Source organism: Melanotaenia boesemani, chromosome 8 (assembly GCF_017639745.1).
Source record: "Melanotaenia boesemani isolate fMelBoe1 chromosome 8, fMelBoe1.pri, whole genome shotgun sequence".
Classification (NCBI taxonomy): domain Eukaryota; kingdom Metazoa; phylum Chordata; class Actinopteri; order Atheriniformes; family Melanotaeniidae; genus Melanotaenia; species Melanotaenia boesemani.
In genome coordinates this window covers 7,062,215-7,081,811 of record NC_055689.1, presented here as the reverse complement: position 1 = coordinate 7,081,811, position 19,597 = coordinate 7,062,215, and the positions used below count along the sequence as shown (strand labels likewise).

The following is a 19,597-nucleotide window of genomic DNA, read 5'->3' as shown; positions in this document are numbered from 1 at the left end:
GTGTGTGTGTGTGTGTGTGTGTGTGTGTGTGTGTGTGTGTGTGTGTGAGTGTGTGTGTGTGTGTGAGGGGCTTTTCATTGCAATGATCGCTCTACAAACCTACTGACATGACTTCATGTACCTTTTTCATTTTTCAGATGTTCATGTTAGAAAGATGGTTTTTGTGTTATTTTTGGTGCTGTCATGTTGAAATGTATAGATAGATAGATAGATAGATAGATAGATAGATAGATAGATAGATAGATAGATAGATAGATAGATAGATAGATAGATAGATAGATATAGCCATTAGTGTAAAATAGAGAACAGATATAACACATATATAACATATTAAAACATATTAGATTAGATATTATTTACATATTAAAAAATGTATATAAAAATAAACACAAATAAAATATTCATACAAGAAAAGCATAGAAACACAAAAAGTTAAATAAAAGAGCAATACGGGCCAACTATTTACAAAAGATGTACATATAGATAAGATCACCTTCCACAAATGGGATGAATGGTTTCTTAAATCTCTCTGTGACACTGGAGCTGCAGCAGCCTGAAAAAAGCTCTTCTGTCCCTCCAGTATATTGTGTAGTGACTTTATCTACTCATAAAATGTAAAAGAAGCTTCTTACCTTCTTTTCAATGTACTTGATTCAAATGATTATTCTTTATTTTGCATCAACTTCCTAACATTAATATAAGTTTCAGTTTGAGTGGATGTGACTAATATTTAGAAATGGCAGTCCTTATTGTGTCCATCAGCACAGAACAGACATAATAAGATGAAATGGTGTAACATAACAGAGCAGAAGAAAAAGGGGAGACGCTGACATAATGTCGGGGCTTTGAGATGGCTTTGTCATGAATTGCTGCTTTACAAATGAAGCTGAATTGAATTAAAATATTGGTGAATACACAATGTCAGTGTTTATTGTTCTTTCAGAAAGGATTTAAGATTTAAAATTTAATTATAAGTGAGAATCTGTAAACAGCCAGATGTGAACTTTCTCTTTGTATAGTTAAAGTACATTTCAAGGCCTTTTTAGTAGGCTAAAGAATGTGGGATATCTATAACATCTGCATATTGGCCATTTCACACATTGGTCTTTACGGAACCGCACCTGACTACAAATGTGTTCAAGGCTCAGCTATATAAGCTGAAAATAAAACTAATTTATATCTAGTCTAATTTATATAAATATTAACCTGTTTTAAATTTTCTTCATGTATACTACTGTATACTTTATGTATCTCATAACTTTTTCTGTATTTGTTTTCAGAAAAGGATTGCGTTGCCCCATCCTGATTAAAGAGTGTTCATTTTGGGTCTTTTTTCTCAGTTTTATTTATTTATTTATGTATTATTTATGTATTTATTTATTTATTATCATCAAACACAAGCTCTGGCTATCATGATGAAATGGTGGCATCTTCAACCAGTTTGACAACTTTCTTTGTGTCTTCATGAAGAGTTGCTTCTGCAGAATGCAGACCTGTTAGATTTGTTCCCAACAATAGTCCTCCAGCGTGACCTCACAAGCCCAAACCACATCACTTTCTGCTTTTTACTAACTGACAAATCCCACTTAATCTCAGGATATCCACGCCTGCAGCATCAGCATAAAGGCCACACACGTGCTGAATTTTTTTAATAGTTCAAACAAACGTGAAGAAAATGTCAGATCTTTCATTTGTAAAACATTTATTTGTACTTTCTTCAAAACAAGGATGATCAACTCTAATTGATAGGTCATCTATTTGTCTTACTGTGGCTATTTTTAGAACAGGCTCTCCATCAATTGTTTACTTTTATTCAGCAGAGCTCACATTTCCTGCAGCCTCAAACTAACCACCGTAATGTAACGACATTCAAAGCACGACATGCTTGTTACGTCGCCAGAGAAATTAAAATCCGGATTAATAAAAATGGGAAATTAAAGTATGTCGTTATATAACGTAAATAAAAACATCGCATTCACCGCGTGCTCAGATTGGTGCGCGCTGCGCGATGTCCCGGATGATGCTCGCACCGGAAGAGAAGGGGCAGCTCTCCCAGCCATCTTGTGGCAGCATCCAGCGAACTGGTCGCATCAAGCCTCGTAGAATCGGAGGTGAATCCCGTTGAAGGGGCGCCATCATGCCCGGACACCTGCAAGAAGGCTTCGGCTGCGTCGTAACCAACAGGTTCGACCAGTTATTGGACGATGAGTCCGACCCGTTCGAGATACTGAAAGCTGCAGAAAACAAGAAGAAGGAGGGAGCCGCCGCTGGTTCCACCAAGACCGCGGCTCAAGCCGCCAAGCAGCCGAAGAAGGAGTCACAGAAGGACAGAAAAAACCCTCTGCTGGACAAAAAGGAGGAGACCCAGGCGCCTGTTCCCCTGAAGAAAGAAGGTAAAAATGGCGCTAGCTCTTTCTCATCTGTGTTTATGTGCTCTCTCTCATGTGCAGCTTCTGTTAGCTGCGTTAGCTGCTGGTCGGAGCCAGGAACAGCGTGAGGTCAACATGGACCCTGTCCTGGTGTTATTAGAGGACACGCTGCTAATGAGCACGGAAAAATATGTTGTTAATGCAAAGAGGGCCGGTTAAATGCGTGGGAAAGACATCCAGCAAAGTCCTGAGTAGAACAAACTGGTTAGTGTGTCGCAGATATGGTTTCCTGTAGCATCCGAGAGGAAGGTGCAGTGTTGGGTTTCTGTCTGATGGGTGATGCTCATTCACTGGCTGCGCAGCTCTGTTAGCAGATTGCAGGCTTTGCAAAGCAAATAAGAGAGATTAGCCTGAGCAGAGGGAAATATAAACAACTTCTCTGAGTACATGCTTCTCATCCTTTTAAGCTATACATACATGAAAACGATTTGATAACCAGAAATGAGTTGTTGTAAACAAAAGAAGAGTTTAAACTGGTCTTTATATAGTTGCAGTAACAGTATGTTGATTGTTAAATTAGCTGCTCTACATGGTTTTCTGTATGTACCTGCATGCACGTGGTGTAGAACAGAAGTGTTGACATTTAAAAGGGCAGACGGGTTGACTTCTGCTTCTGTGTCTTTTAGGCATCAGGCGGGTGGGCAGAAGACCAGACCAGCAGGGCCAGCCTGGATCCCAGCATCAGGGCGGGCAGAGTGAAGGTCGACCTGGAGACAAGAGGCCGGACCGGAGACCACCTCGTGAGCGCCGTTTTGAGAAACCTGCTGAGGATAAGCCTGAGGGAGGTGGAGAGTTCCCTGCAGACAAGTGAGTTTCTGTGAAGACTGATAACCAGCATGTCTTCCTCTGAAGTAGATCTGAAGCTGGCCGGTTTTTAGACAAGATTAACCATTGAGATGCATTTAGCATTAAAACTAACTAACTGCTTAAACGTTTCCCAAACAGAATATTATTGTTTTATTTTGGTAATTCACATGAGCTCAGTTCTTTAATTCGATTGTATTGATTGAAACTTTTTCTGTATTTTGTCCACCAGGCCTTCTGGAGACAGGCCCCCAAGAGGGCGTGGTGGCGGCCGGGGCGGGCGTGGTGGAAGAGGACGGGGCATGGGTCGAGGCGACGGCTTCGACTCGCGTGGGAAACGAGAATTTGACAGACACAGCGGGAATGACAAATCGTGAGTCAGACGTTACAGGAACAGTCTTCTACTTTTAAAAATGGGGTTATGCGAGGAACTTTTGAGTAGTGATGGCAGGGGTCTGCAACCTGCGGCTCCAGAGCCGCAAGTGGCTCTCCAGACCTTCCATAATAGCTCTTAATACAAAAATGATAAAGAACTAACCATTTATTATCTGTACCACTTTGTCCATTAAGGGTCGCAAGGAAGCTGGAGCCTAACCCAGCATTTAACAGGTGAGAGGCAGGTACACCCTGCACAGCTCACCACTCCATCGCAGGGCCAACACACAGACAAGCCACATTCACGCTTACACTCACTTCTAGGAAGAATTTAGAGTGACCAGTTAACCTAACATGCATGTCTTTGGACGATGGGAGGAAGCCGGAGAACACGGAGAGAACTCATGAATACCCGGGTAGAACATGCAAACTCCACACAGAAAGGCCGAACCGCCACCCAGTCGAGGCTCGAACCAGCAAAAAAACTAACTAGTGTTTTTAAATATAGATATAACAAATGCAGGTTTCTGCAATTTAGCATTTATCATTTTCAACAATTATCTCTATCCCATAGAATGTCAGTTTGTCTTCTTTTTGCAAAAGTTTTATTTTTGTCTGTGTTTTACAAAATAGAAATAAAAACTGGTTCTTCAAAAATGACGACAAATTTCCCGTAGTAGAAATTTATCAAAAACGATAAATTGTCTTATTTTTCAAAGGGTCTTCTAACATTTGCGGCTCTAAACGAGTTTTAATTAGCTGGCTGAGGGAAAATGGCTCTTTGGATTGGAAAGGTTGCAGACCCCTGAGTTATTGGACACTGAGGTCCAGAAGTACTTCACACAACTTGAAAAGATCATTTGCAATGCAGGAATGCATCTCTGGAAGCGTAAATGTGTTCACTTGGAAAAACCAGACTTTTTTTTATTTTTTCCTGAATTTACAAGATGACTTAAACACTGCGATATTTTTACAAAACTACGGGCTCCTCTTGATGTCATTATTAACAAATTATTATTGAATTATTATTAAACTTGTCTCTTATTACAAGGACAAACTAGGAAATAAGATCAGTGCTAGTTCAATAGTGACAGTTTTCAAGGTCTTTATTGCAACGAGATGGTGTTTTTTATTTTATTATTATTTTTTTTTTGTGTGTGTGTGTTTTTTTTATTTTAGGGGGTTTGTTTGCTTCCACGTGAATGCAGTGTTCTCCCCTGACATGTTCATCAATTATGTAAATCTTCTACAGTTAAATAAACTGAAGTAAATGGAGGGAAAGCTAATATTTTTGTGTCCCTGGGGGCCCAGAACTGTTAAATAAAAGATTGAATGTTTTTTTGAACCGTCCACTAGCTTGTTCTGTAGAAAGGCTGTATGTTATTTCCACTAGATGTTCCTGAAACAGCAGCTATTTTACTGTCCTCTGCAGGAAGGCTGTGCAGGTCATGTTGTGTGAAGAGGTCATTTTTATTATTTACACTTGTTTGTTTTGGAGCGTCTAAGTTTGTGTGTGTTTCTTTTAATTGCAGCAACAATCCAAAAAGCGAGGAGAAGCGCGGCGGCTCTGGATCGCACAACTGGGGCAACTTGAAGGAAGAAGTGAGGTGAGTTTTAACAAAAGACATGTGGTCTGTTTGTGTCGGACAAATAATTACACACCTAGTATTTCTACTGACTTTGTGCCATCTCTGTTTGGTCTTTGTTTTATTAGCGTTAGTTTAGACCCTGGTTTAAAGATGTTTACAGCCCTGTTGTAGACTTTAATATTAGCATCTCATATGTTAATGATACCACTACAATGAGAATTTAACTGAGTGGCTGTACATTTGTTCCCAGTGAAGCTGAACAGACCCCTGCTCCTGAGACGACCCCGGAGGGGGAGGAAAACGCACCTGCCAGCTCCGAGAACAAGTGAGAATCTGTTCTTCTGGCCATTGTATTTGGGCTTTGGGTTGAATTTGATAAGAGCTAAGAAATCTTCTCGATTTTAAGAATTTCTCACAAATCAGTCATCGCTCATGAAGCGAGTTTGTGTCGTAAACGGCTTCTGCGTGCACGTCTGTGCAGGCTTTGCTGCAAATAGGATAAACATTGTAACTGACCCTTTGGTCTGAGGATTAGGAAGCATGTGTAGAGGTGAGAGGATTGGCAGTTTGAGGTTTAAGTTCTTACGTTGTTGTTGTATTTCAGAGAGAATGAGGTGGAAGAAGTGAAAAGCGAAGGTCCCAGAGAGATGACCCTGGACGAGTGGAAGGCCATGCAGGACAAGGAGCGCACCAAGGTGGAGTTCAACATCCGAAAGCCCAACGAAGGCACTGACAGCCAGTGGAAGAAAGGATACGTGCTGCACAAGTCCAAGAGTGAAGACGTGAGTGGGGTGATTTGTGATGATAGGAAATGTTTGTTCGCTGTGTTCTGCTCACACGCTTAGGTTCAGGTCGTTGTTTCTCAGTGGGGAAGCAGTCATCTACACAGTCAATGCAATATTTTGAAGTCAGAATGCAGACGTAGTCCACTATTGTTTATTTATTTCTTAGAGAAGATACAGAGGTGTGAAGGCTTTCTTTGGCTTTTAATTGACAGTAGCTTGGCAGGGAAGGGGTCAAAGAAAGACTGGGTATAAAGTTAGGATTTAAACCAGTTGCAGCTTCTTCACGCTGGGTGGTCGCTCAGCCAGTTGTGCTACATGTAGGCAACTTTAAGACTTCCTTCCTGTCAAAAAACAATGTCCTGGTTAACTTTTTAAAACCTGGGGTCCCCCAGTTCTAGAGACGTTCAAGATCACCTGGTGCCAGACTGTCTGAATGACCATTTTGGAGACTTCATCTGAACTTTCTGGACTCAAATTTTGTTCTGCTTCATGTTGTTAAAGCCAATTTTCACCTGGTGTGTGTGCACCATGCTCCGGCTGTGCTGCTGCTGTTTTAGTCGATGGTTTAGTTCATACTGGGTTCGCCTCGTGTCATGGCGTATTTATACCTGCTCAGCATCACCGCCATAGGCACCACGTAGCTCTGCAGAGGCTGGATGCGCACTTCTTCCAGACCTGATGCGCATCCCTGCTACACAGACAGTTAAACGGAGGTACTACCTTGTGATTGGTCAGTTTGGGATCACGTGTTGCTGGATATCTGGATCTTCTCACTGAATTGGAGTAGTAACCATCGTTTTTAAAAACAATAACCAGTGGGTCAAGTTGGTGAGAGGCCGATCGAATTATTTCTTTTTCTTCCACAAGCTAATAAAGACACTGAACCGTACTGGACGCCATTGTTGTTTAAAACCAGAAAATACCTCAGAACTGAAGTGAACCAAAAGAACTCCAACCTGTTGAGTTTACCGGTCGATACTACCCCTGCTGCCACCTTCAGGTTAGGAGGAGAAACTGCAACGCAACACCAAAACGACGTGCACCCCCACGCTCAAGTATGAAAGCAAACTCACCAGCGTCAGCTACGCCGTAACCGACCGCAGGCAGACACCGCATGAGTATAAATCCGCATTCAGAAGTGTCATGTCCATTCAGATAGGACCAGACAGGAAATCAGACACGGGAGAGGTGTAAAGCATCCAGTAAATTTCAAAATAAAAGTGCGGATTTGTGCTCGCTGAACTATGAAAGCATTATGTCATTAATCAGTCAGCATGTGTCTTTGTTTTTTTCGTCACTGATGAATCACAAGATTCTTCTGTGATCTCGTGAAACCAGCTACACAGATGGCACTCGCAGGCGCTCCGCATCTAACATGTTACCGGTGTGAATCGACTCACTGCGGAGGTCGGAACGAAACCGCAGCGCACACGGACCTGGTGGAATTTGGGGGTTCGAGTTGGGCTTTGCAGTGATAATGTTCATAAACAGTACTATGATGTGATAGAGCTTTAGAGCTACAGCTGCATCTTTAGACTGTAATCTGTTTTATTTGGAAAAGTCGGCTTTAAAAAAAAAAAAAAAAAAGAAAACCTGGCTCAGGTTAAAATTTTGGCTTAAAATAAAACTTATGTCTGATATGATTTTAACATCTGCATCCTGAAAAGTTTGGTTAGTTTTTTTAAGGCAAGCCTGAAACTCATTTTATTTTATTTTTTTTATTTGTGCTGTGTACCATCTTTATTTATTCTTTGCCAGTAACACATAAACTGATATTCACACATCTTAACCCTTTACTACAAACCAAAAATATTTAAACTGACCTAGTGGTAGGAGAGAGACACTTTTTTTATTATGGATATGCAACTTTCGAGCACATCCCTCAGAACAGGCTCAAAGCTCAGAGGGTAAAAAGATGATTTATGGAAACTGTAAAATACTTAAGGAGGGTATTTATTATTATTATATATTTCAAGCATTTAAATTTTTAAAACGGTTTGAAGGCTTGGTGTAATGAGTTTATTTTTGTGAATGTTGGTTTGTTTTACATTAGAGCTAAAAATAACCACAAATGGTTGTTTTATTCATTTATTATTGACTTATTTCTTTTCTTTTTCAGAGGCCTGTTGGTGCTTTGATCGATGCTGCAGAGATGGAAGCGGACTCTCCTGCTCTGTTCAACAAGGTGCTTTCATTTTGTAAAGTCTGAAAACGTCCAGTGGGAGCATTTTTTGTTAAACCATCTTTTATGAAACTGCGTTTCATTGAAAGCTTCTTTGGACGAGAACAGCGGTCTCAGAAAGATTAATTTAGATTCAGCTGCTTTCAGAGAATTTATTTTCTTTGCTTACTTTATTAAACTATTTAATCGTTGATCTAAATCCAGTCAAATCTCTTTGGCAGGGAACCGCCGACGAGTCCGCTGACCACCATTTCCGTAAACCAGCCAACGACATCACATCTCAGCTGGAGATCAACTTTGGAGACCTGGGCCGTCCTGGCCGCGGGCGTGGGGGCGCTCGCGGAGGCAGAGGAGGCCGTGGCGGGGGAGGCAGCAGGACGGCACGCGGGGGAGGGCGGTCTGAAAAGGTAACAACAAAAAGCTCTTGTTGCTGCCAACAAAGGTTCTGCGTTCCTCACAAAAGACCAGGCTCGCTGACTGAACAGGCTGTAAAACCACTGACTGCTGCTGAGGCCCTGAAATAACAGAAGCTCCACCATTCACAGCTCTGGGGCTGACCTCATGTCACTGATGAGGGCAGTAGGTCTGGATCAGACTAGAGTCTTGAACTGTGAAGTTGGCTTTAAATTGTGCGTCTTGTAGTATTTATAATGTACATGGAAGTTTCTATACCAGTACAAATATAGAGTACGGTGGCCTCAAAGGGTGAAATGTCAGTTGTATAAGAGTAGAAACAAATCCCAGCTCGTATTACCATTCCTGTCTCATCTCACTACAACAATACAGCCTTTGTTACCTGGCAACCAGTTCACACACACGCTGAATGGCTCTAATGAACAAAATGAAAGATTCTTTATTTAATCTGGGAAAATTAAACTGCACTGGCATGCAAAGGTTTGGGCACCCCAGTCAAAATTTCTGGTACTGTTAACAGTAAAGCAAGTAGAAGATGAAATGACCTCCAAAAAACATGAAGTGACCAATAATGTAATCATTTTAAATTTGATAAAGCCAATAACGTATTAACTTGCTAATAATGTAAAAAGTTATTATGCTGTTGGTTGGTTAAATGTAATGAGTGAATAAGTTGGTGTGTGATCTGATGTTTGTCCTCATCATTTAGGACAAATGAGTACACATTTTTCTGTGGCAGCTTCATGTGCAGGGGTTAGCTTCTCCAACCCCAGCTGTATCTGCCTGGCACTATTTGAAGTTGCTGGACCAGGCTGCTCAGATTCTGGTTGCATGAGTCCTTCCAGCAGGTGGACTCTTGTCACTGCTGGTTCTTCACATCTGTTTGGTGCAGCAGCGCCTTGAAATCATATATTATAAATGACCCTGCTAGAACCAGGTTGTGTGTACCTGTTTGACTGGTTTCATTCTCGGTTCACATGGGTACAAGCTGCTATATCTGAAGGTCTAATGCCAGTATTACAGCTACCTGGCTATTTTCTCAGCATCAGGTTCAAACTGATAAATGCTCACTTGTTCATCTAATTCATCGGTATTGTGCATATTTGTACCATCATGGCTGGTTTCCAGTATACTGGAGTGGCATGGTACAAAAAATGTCATTTAGCTTTCATGTAAATTGACCACAGATCAGGTCAGATATGTTTTAGACTCCTAACAGGACCCTGGCAGGGAAAATCTCCTGTATCGTTCCTTCAAACAGTGAGGTTAGATCAGGTGTGTCCAATTCCAGTCATCGAAGGCCACAGTCCTCTAGGTTTTAAGTGTTTCCCTCATCCAACACACCTGATTCAAATCAAATAGCTCTCCTCAACAGCTTGTTGTCAAGTTCTGCCCAAGCATGATGGCCCATTAATCTGATTCAGGTGTGCTGCAGCAAGAAACATCCAAAACCTGCTGGACGGTGGCCCTTGAGGACTGACTTTGGACATCCCAGGGTTAGATGGTGCGATGTATTCTCTGCTAGGGCTGCATGATATTAGGAAAGTATGCGATAAGACTGTTCATTCAGATTCTCTATAGTTATTGTAAGGTACAATAAATTGTAAGACACTGTTGAAAAAGCAGAGCTCTTAAATACAAATAAAACCAAAATAAATAATGAAAGGTTTAAATATGAAAGCTGCGATGATGATTTGATTGTGATGAATCAAATTTGATTCCACTTTGTTTTCTTGTAAGAGTTGAAAAGGTCTCATGCACAAACAATTTTATAGCTTTTGGTTGACTTAACATTTGTAGCGTTTTAGCTAATCTGGGTTTTCTTTCTTTGGTAAGGCACAACATGTGTAAATGAGTTTTGTGCGTGGTTTGTTTCTGGCAGGAGCAGCTTTGCAGTCTAACTCTTGCTTCTTTATGGAGCTGCTGCAAACGGTGAAACGGAGCAGCTGTGCTCGAACCTTTAGTCATAAACCTGTTTTAAATAATCTCCACACAAAACATGACTCTGCTGCTCATCTGCAGCTTTGAATCCCAGCCATCTCCAAACAGCCTAAATAAAAGTTTCCGAAAGTATGAGTCTTTGTTGGTCACACACAAATATCTTGAGCTTGCACAGATGATCGTGTGTCGTGAGAAACATTCCTCACATTGTCAGATAATGTAATGAATGTGTCCTGCTTTAGTTCATTTCTCTTTGCTTATATTTTTCTGTGGTTTTGTCTAATACAAATAGCCAATGGTCATTTCTGACCCTCTTCCCGATTGTCTTATGTTTGCTCCCCACAGGCGAGTGGCGCGTCGGTCCCCAATGTGGATGATCCCGAGGCCTTCCCAGCCTTGGCCTAAAGGCTCCGTCTTTCACCACCGGCCCACCCATCTGCCCTTCCGGGCCCCTCCTCTACGAGGCTTGCATGCTTACCACATCTTCAAGTATATAAGAAAAACAAAGAGAGAAAAAAATGACAAAAAAAGACTGTCATCCCATAACACTCACAACACCCAAGGACTAAAATTTTATCTGTTTTAAAGAACAAAAGACGACAAAAAGATGGAAAAAGGACCTCTTGTTACACTGAAGTTTTGTATTTAGGAACATAAAAGCAGGGATGGTTTTTTTTCTCTTTTTTTTCCAGAGTTTATGCATACTTCATGTTGTTTTTTTGTTTTTTTTTTTTTTTTGCTGCTTGAATTTCTACATTTCTGCTATTAGGTTGAAGTGTGTGCATCTCTTCCCCTTCAAGAGCTTTTGTGCTCCCCCATCCTCCCTCTTGACTTGAGATCTGTATTATGAGGTCAGCTGTAGAGATGACTTTGTACTGGAGGCGTCATCTCCTCCTCCTTCCTCAGTAATACACACATGGGGTAGCGCAACACTACATGAGAAACTTGTACCAGATGTCAGACGCACAGCTTAAAATGCATTTAAAGTGTCATTTTTTGGCTCCTGACCACCCATCCCTTTTTGTTGAGGCACAAATCGAGGATGGGTAACCAGCTTGATGGGTTTTTTCTGCTCGTTTTGCAGTGAAAGTGAAAGCCTCTTATACAGTTTGTAATTTTTGGTGGACCAGTGGTTTAGTAACGTTTTGTATCCCCTGATCCAGATGTGCTACCTGTGTTTTCAGGGTGTCCCAGGGCCCAGTGTATCTTTAGGCTGGTCCTCTTAGGTCACACAAACTGCTTTCTTGTACATTCAGGACCACTAAGCAAATATTGTGGGTTTTTTTTTTTTTCCTTTCAATTTTTTTTCTTTTGTTAACGATATATGCGTGTGCTTGTGTGTGTGATTGCAGCAAAAGCGTGAGACTGAATGTGTGGATTTGAGTTAGTTACTTAGAATTGAAGTATTCCTCTGCTTTGAACTTGCCGTCCTTGCGCCGCAAGTTCTCGCCTGAAGTAGTTCATACTGTCTTTTGAGAAGTGATTGTTTAAATGTAGATGAGAACGATAGATGGACCATGGACATATCTTGCTTCTACAGAATCTTTCAGATCTCAGAGCACTTGGTTTTATCTGCACCAGTCCTATGAAAATTGTTTTCCTTCCTCCTTTGAAACCCATATTTTTTGCTGATCTTTTTATTCTCTCAGTGCAGAAGCATCAATGCATAATTTGTCTGAAAGAATCGTCAGCTGTCATTGTGGAACAATCACAAGCCACAGAATGTAATGTAAGCTAGTGGTGCTTTCAGCCGTCTGTGTCAGCTTTTCAAGTGAGCATTTCTTTTCTTTTAATAAAGGGTATGTTTCACGTTGGGGTTAGAACGGGGGAGGGGAGGGTTCGTTGAAGATATGGAGTGAATTTTAAAGTTTTACATGTTCTAGATAAAGGCTCGCTGGTGACACGTCGATACAGTCGGCTGGAGCAGTTATCTTGTAGGACTGTTTGAGCCACATGACGACAAAACTTTCTGCAAACATCCCTGTTCTAATAAATCGCTCTAGAGGTGTTAGTCGTGTTCAGTCAATGGCTGTTGGGTTGCCTTTAATCAATGTAATTTTTATTTCTAAAGCTGCATACAAATGTGCTGCTGGATTGTTAATCTGGGCGTATTTTCCAGTTCATACTTGGACGTGAGGGATAGTCACTAATGGTTTGTCAGTTTCACAGGCTAAAAGTTAGTTTGAGGTTTAATTTTATTTAACTTTATTTTAAAGGGTATTTTCTCACCCATGTAATACTATAAAAAATTTAACTTAAAGGAACAGCATTGCAGATGTCCACCAAATGTCCATAAAGTTAAATAAACCCCTGAATATGTCAACAAACCTTTTTATCGGAGTAGGATCTGGCTGTATTTGGTTTTGAATGTAATGTCCTTTTTTTTCCTAACAAAGAACAACTTACATGTTGCAACAAGGTAAAATATTTAATGAAAAATGGAGTAATTACAAATTAAGAATAACTTATAAAAGTAACTAAATTGAACTTGTGTAATTACAGTTTTCAAGCCTTATTGCAGATGAGTTTGGTCGTGTGAACAGTTTGTATAAGTGGCTTTGGTTTTAAGATCTTACTCTTCTGCAAAAAGAATTTAGAGCAATTTGGAATGATCTGTAAGGTGGTTGTATTTTCTTATTTTAAAGCTCATAGGACATTGAAAAATCTTCCAACAAACTGGCATTAATTCATTTGGAAACATTTCCATGGCCTTTTGGTGAATGATTAATGTAAAAATAAGATACAATTTCAATACAAATATCAAAATCCTTCTTAAATTTCTTGAGGAAATATTTAAATAATGACACCACCTTTATTTTATTGTACGATATTTGAGTGGAAACATCCAACTCTGAATGTAATGGACAGCATTTTAGCTGGCCTTCCATTGCCGTACGCGCCTCCTACTCATGAAGGCTCCGCCCTCACTGACAAGGCCTTTCGTTCTACGCATGCGCATAGAAGATCTGTCTTCCTGTCAAAAGCTCTTGAACGTTACGTCAATGATGGCGGAGCTCCATAAACGTCGTGTCGCACCGGGAGAGAGCAGCTCGTCCGCTGAGGGAGCATCCCGGAGTTCAACATCTGCCGACACCTCCCCTGTTTTGGTGAAACTCTTAGCGGCGGGGTTTTACGGTGTCAGCTCGTTTCTCATCGTGGTCGTCAACAAAAGCGTCCTCACCAACTACAGGTAAAGCTCGTACAAAGTTCAAACGGGACCTGGCTCGTGCCTGATATTTGACACGCCTCATATTGCTATTGATGCCTATTAACTGATAAGAGGATAAATAAAATAATAGAGAACTTAGAACACATTCAGCAGTGATGTTGCCCAGTTTGAGGGGGAAAATTTTTCTTTTATAGATAAATCTTTAACGATATTTGTTTGTTTTTTTTATATATAAAATCTTAAACGGATCTTTAACGAAGGGTGTTTAATGTACATATTGTACCCTTTTAAATTGCGCAACTCCTGGATAACCTCACTTGTTTTGGTTATTTTGTTAAACTTGTTGCTTTAAATATAATATCAGTCATACTGTAAATTAAAGAGTAGCAGAATGTTTATTGCACACTTGCTGACCACCTTATTAGGTACACCTTGCTAGTACCGGGTTGAACTGCCTTCATTCTTGGTTTCATAGATTCAACAAGTTGTTGGAAACATTCCTCAGAGGTTTTGCTCCATATTAACATGACAGCATCACAGTTGCTGCAGGTTTGTCGGCTGCATCCATGATGAGAATCTCCTGTTCCACCACATCCCAAAGATGCTCTGATTGAGACCTGGTGACTGTGGAGGCCGTTGGAGTCCAGTGAACTCATTGTCATGTTCTAGAAAGCAGTTGGAGATGATTTGTCTAAACTTTAGATGTCCGAAAAGGGAGAAGGAGAAAGTTTGTTGTGACTTAACAATTTATACCATCATTAAAAGAAGAGAAAAAAAAACATTAACACTCTCAGATGCATCTGACTTTATACAATTATTCAAAAGGAAATCATAACATCAAAGTTACATAAATTTGAATTTAGCACGGCACAATAAGATTTTGGTTTAACGGGATGATTCTTCCCCATAATTTCTTAATTTCATAGCTTTAAACAGTTGCTTTGGTTATGTTTTGTAAATGTTTTGTTTTTTACAGATTTCCATCGTCAACATGTGTTGGACTGGGCCAGGTAAGTGTCTCGTAATTTGAGCAGAAAATCCTTCCCGTTCACAACGTCGCAGAGCCTGATGTGTTGTGTTGCTTTGCTTTTATCCCTGCAGATGCTGGCCACGATAGTGGTTCTAAGGACAGGGAAAATGTTGGGTGTTATATCATTTCCAGGCCTGGATTCAACTATACCTCGCAAGGTAAGGAGAGGATTATTTAGGATGAAGTTGCAGACGTTACAAAGCAGTTATTACATTATGATATTTTGCATGTGACCTGTCTTTCCAGATGTTTCCACTGCCTCTGTTGTATGTTGGGAATCAAATATCAGGGCTGTTTGGGACACAACGTCTCAAGTGAGGGCTCGTTACCTCTTATTACTTCAGTGCATCATGTGCAATGTAAATGCCTCTTGGTAAGAAACCCCAAACATGACTTTTCACTTTTTTTTCTCTCCATCTCAGCTTACCCATGTTTACAGTCCTGAGGAGGTTCAGTATTCTTCTTACTATGGTGTTTGAGGGATTCCTGCTGAAGTAAGTTAAATTTTTATTTCCTTTGTTTATGTTTACACTGTGTGATGATGTATTTACTGCAACCCATTTCTTCCCTCCACAGAAAGACGTTCTCTGCTTCCATAAAGATGACGGTGTTTACCATGATCTTTGGTGCTTTCATTGCTGCTAGGTGAGATGTCTCCATGGACAAACACTGACACCTAGTTCAGGCTTTGTGTGCAGGCACAGATCTTATTCTTTGCACTTGCTGTGTTGTTTCTGTTTCCATAGCGCCGACTTGGCTTTCGATCTTGAAGGATACATATTCATAATGCTGAATAACCTTCTGACAGCAGCCAGTGGAGCTTACGTGAAGAAGAAACTTGACTCCAAGGTGAGCGGAGCAGCAGATGACGGCGTGGCGGCTCTCTGACCAAACACACCTGGAAAATAATGTGTCACTGCTGTTTTTACAGGAGCTGGGCAAATATGGCCTTTTGTATTACAACGCTTTGATCATGATTTTCCCAACTTTGGCATATGCTTACTACTCTGGAGACTTGCAAATGGTGAGTTTCCTGACACAGACAAGGATGTATGAGCAGAGGCTTGTATTACAAAGCGTGAGTGTCATACTCCGGATATCTTATAAGCAGTACAGTGAAGCTCAATATTAACTTGGTAATTCAACCCAGGGTTTCCCCATCAGTGCATGCTCACATTAAAGGAGTGTTGTTTGCAGCATCTGACCAATCGCAAACATTGAGAACCCCTGCAGAACAGCTACTTCACTGTGGTGGAGCAGACAGTCATTCTTTATAAATATGAAGAATTTAAACACATCATTCAGGCCAAAAAGCAACACTGTTACCGTTTCACTTTATTATAGCGCAGACGTTTCAGAGTTTCCTCAGTTCCCCTCTTTCCTTTATATTTTACTTTCCGTTCTTTAGAGGCTCAGCTCCCAGTGTGAGCACATGACCATGACAGCACAAGTAGTTGTGCGTTCATAAATTCATGGTTCTGCAGTTCTGCCATGTGTGAGCATTATTTTTAACCTCTGTATTTCAGGTGCAACCCTAGTGGAGCTAAACGGACTTGGAAACAAGTCAAAAACAAGTACAGAAACATTCTTCAAAGTGGACAAGGCTTTATTTCTTCATCAAAAAGTGCATCTATCCACATAAACTCTTTCTCTCCTTAGCGCTGCTCTCACGATCCGCACACCAACATGGACAGGATGTTCTAAGAATGGGCGGCCATTTTCCAAGAGAACTGATTGGTCAGGAGGTGGTGCTTTTATACTTGTTGATCTCTTATCCAGAACATATAAGTTCTGGATAAGAGATCTGGATTTATGTATACTGTAAGTTACCACAGTGAGTTACCCTGGTCAGTGAGTCAGCACCATAGTACAACAAACCCCAGGTTACCCCTGAAGTTACCTCGATAAGAGAATATCCAGCTTTGTAGTACAGGCCTCCAGTGTCCAACAGCTGGAGTTGGGACTGATATCTGTGTGTGTTTGGGGACAGGGTTGGGAGTACAACGGCTGGTCTGATCACCTGTTTGTTATCCAGTTTGTCCTCTCCTGTGTCATGGGGTAAAGTAGAAGCCAAGCTCCATCCATCGCATGTGTTTAATAGAAAACTTCTCGCATTGCTGCTCTTGTTGACATCTCCTCCTGTGTGTTGTACAGCTTTGTTTTAATGTACTCCATCATGCTGTGCACACTGTGCAACTCTGCGCTCACCACCTCCATCATAGGTTGTATTAAGGTAAGAGCTTTCACGCTGGCAAGGCTCTCTGGACTGCTGCGCTTTATGAAGACTGATGTACACAGTTACTTTCTCTGACTCCCCCAGAATATCCTTGTCACTTACATCGGGATGGTGTTTGGTGGAGACTACATATTCACTTGGACGAACTTCATAGGTCTGAACATCAGGTACGACTGAACTTATCCAGAATGTGCATGTAAGGGTGTGAACACAGACCACCTTGGGGTGTGGTCTGGACCTTATCTGGCCTTAAATGAAGCCTTGGCCCAGATACCCCAGAGGTTAAATCATCAAATAAATGCTGGCGGGTTCCCAGATTGAATAGGAAGCATGTTGATGCCTGGTTGTGGAGAGATTTATGAACCTGGGAGTGGATTTTGCTGTCTCTGTTTCTTACAGCATTGCTGGGAGCCTGGTGTATTCCTATATCACCTTTACACAGGAACATAAAAGTAAGCACAGTTCAAATAACTGAAATTTGCATCTGGTTTATGTTTTTCTGAGGTTTGAGTAATAGTTTGAAATAATCTGAAATCTAGAGTGAAGCAGCAAAGTGAGAAACTCTTTCAGTTCTGGATTTTAGTTGTTAGACAAAAAAAAAATCATCTGGTTCTTAGCAGGTTGTAAAATAAGGTAAAAACAAGCGCAGATAAAGGACAATGTGTCATGTCATAGACTCTGTCTTTACCTATTAAACTAAACTAAATGTAGAAAAAGAATATGGAAAAACTAAGTACACCCTGACTGCTGCTACATCAGTTAAGAAGGCAAAGGGGTGGGGAGAATAAATTTTCTTTACTTGTACTTTGTACATGTTTTATTGTTTGTGAGGAGAAAGAAAGCAGGAAGCCAGATGCTGCTTATCAAATGAACATGATTAATTGATTATAATCAGTGTGATCACATCTAAAAACGCTCTGCAGCATCCAGGTGTTTAACACAATGCCAAGGAGGAAAGACATCAGAAATAATCTTAGAGAAGCAAATGTTGCTGCAAATCAGTCCTGGTGGTCATTTCTGAACTATCTGGAGGTCATAGTTATACAGAGTAAAAGATTATTTATAAGTGGAAAACATTCAAAACAGCTGCCGGTCTTCCCAGGAGTGGATGTCATAAAAACTACAAAAACAAAAAAACAAGAGCTCCATCTGAAGTGTGTCGAGGTTTCAGTTAGCATGTTAAATGTCAGCGTGTGACGGGACAGTTGGAAGAAGCTTAGATTTGCAAAGCATCATGTTTGAGGAAAACTAAACACAGTTATCTCAAACCATCTGTACGGGATAGAGGGCGTTTTAAAATCTTTGAGTCAGTCATAAACACTTCTGTAAAACGAAGTACTGCAGAGTCAAATGTGAGGCAGGTAAAGCTTTGCTGAAACTGGGTCATGCTTCAGGACAATGATCCCGAACAGCAGGCTGGAAAAGAAAAGAATCAAGCACCTTTACCCTGTAAAGTTTACACCATGTCAAAGCAAGAGAAAATGTTTCTTTGCATTTTTTCTTTTCCTTTAGACAATAATACAAAGAATCAAATGGTTGAAATGACAGTTTATAATATAGTAACAATAGTGAAATGATCCAGATTTGATCTGGTAATGGGATCATAAACACTTGCTTTTTGCATCACATACCCAAACCTAGTGGTAGAGATGGTTCAGACAGGCTCATTTCCAAATATTTTCAATAAGATTCTTAAGTCACTGAAAGATTTGCTCCATCAAATGTTAGAGCAGGCAGTTTAAGGGTTAAAACCTCAATGAAATAAGGTTTACGGAATTTGTTGGACTAAAATTCCTCCTCAGCATCAAACAGAAAATGATCACTTTGAGTTGCTGCTGTTAAATTACAGGCGAGGGGTTCCACATTTTGTCTTTGTTTTAGTTAAGTGTGAAGATGAAAGAGTAAAATTATGCGTGTGGTTGCTCATCGAAGGTTGAATTTGCCTCATTTTAAAACCTGGTCAGACCAGATGATTTTTAAATGTCCTAATTTATAAAACCTTATAAGTTAAAGTTTTTTCCCACTTTAAACATGTTTTATTTTTCATCATATTGAACAGAAAAGGAGTAAAAGATGAAGTCTCATCCTGACTTTGAAGACTACCCTGCACACTTCATGAGAGGAAGTCATTTATTATGTACTGTGTACTTCTGTACAAATACAGAAAGTTTTCTTTAGTCATGACCAACTATTTTCTATCTGTAATTAAGAATATATTTTTCTAATCTTTTAACTGATTTAATGTTAAACATTTGAGATAAATAAAATGTGTTTTAATGTACTGATTTGTGTATCATGCATTTTATTAATTCAGACTTTAAATACAAATAAAAAGTTAAATGTTCCTTTTTTTGTATCTAGTGACTCATTCAGTTATACATTTATTATACATCCAATGTTATTCCATTCATGGCCAGTGTTTGAATATACTTCATTTTTATTTATGCCATCATTTACACTGAAAAAGGACATTTTCAAAAGAAAAAAATAAATAAAAACTACGTGAATCAAACTTAATTCCTGAATGTAAGCTGGAGTACAATCATTAAAGCTTTAAGCAGAACAGCTGCTGTACCAGAACACGTCTTCCACGTCACACTTCATGTCAGCCAGGTGTGTTTAAGTGCTGCAAATTCAACTTAA

General features: G+C 40.2%; 2 protein-coding genes across 4 annotated transcripts; both read left to right on the top strand.

Annotated features, from left to right (window-relative positions):
• The first annotated feature begins 1,936 nt into the window (after nucleotides 1-1,936).
• Nucleotides 1,937-12,530, top strand: LOC121643904 (plasminogen activator inhibitor 1 RNA-binding protein-like). 2 transcript variants are annotated; one of them, XM_041991505.1, is made up of 10 exons: nucleotides 1,937-2,393; nucleotides 3,056-3,236; nucleotides 3,466-3,606; nucleotides 3,804-3,842; nucleotides 5,141-5,215; nucleotides 5,448-5,522; nucleotides 5,802-5,979; nucleotides 8,102-8,167; nucleotides 8,386-8,571; nucleotides 10,865-12,530. In XM_041991505.1, exons 1-10 carry the CDS (start codon nucleotides 2,138-2,140, stop codon nucleotides 10,922-10,924), a joined length of 1,257 nt encoding a protein of 418 aa, XP_041847439.1. In that variant the 5' UTR covers nucleotides 1,937-2,137; the 3' UTR covers nucleotides 10,925-12,530. The 2 variants fall into 2 exon arrangements, with proteins under 2 accessions (XP_041847439.1, XP_041847440.1); XM_041991506.1 differs by lacking the exon at nucleotides 3,804-3,842 and having other exon boundaries at nucleotides 1,940-2,393.
• A 466-nt stretch (nucleotides 12,531-12,996) lies between these two features.
• LOC121643905 (UDP-N-acetylglucosamine/UDP-glucose/GDP-mannose transporter-like) lies at nucleotides 12,997-19,196 on the top strand. 2 transcript variants are annotated; one of them, XM_041991509.1, is made up of 13 exons: nucleotides 12,997-13,709; nucleotides 14,665-14,698; nucleotides 14,790-14,876; nucleotides 14,965-15,032; nucleotides 15,141-15,212; nucleotides 15,295-15,363; nucleotides 15,465-15,567; nucleotides 15,650-15,742; nucleotides 16,709-16,776; nucleotides 16,873-16,951; nucleotides 17,039-17,121; nucleotides 17,354-17,406; nucleotides 19,014-19,196. In XM_041991509.1, the coding sequence occupies exons 1-13, from the start codon at nucleotides 13,429-13,431 to the stop codon at nucleotides 19,022-19,024; spliced, it is 1,101 nt and encodes a 366-aa protein (XP_041847443.1). In that variant the 5' UTR covers nucleotides 12,997-13,428; the 3' UTR covers nucleotides 19,025-19,196. The 2 variants fall into 2 exon arrangements, with proteins under 2 accessions (XP_041847443.1, XP_041847442.1); XM_041991508.1 differs by lacking the exon at nucleotides 19,014-19,196 and having other exon boundaries at nucleotides 17,354-19,001.
• Nucleotides 19,197-19,597: the final 401 nt, after the last annotated feature.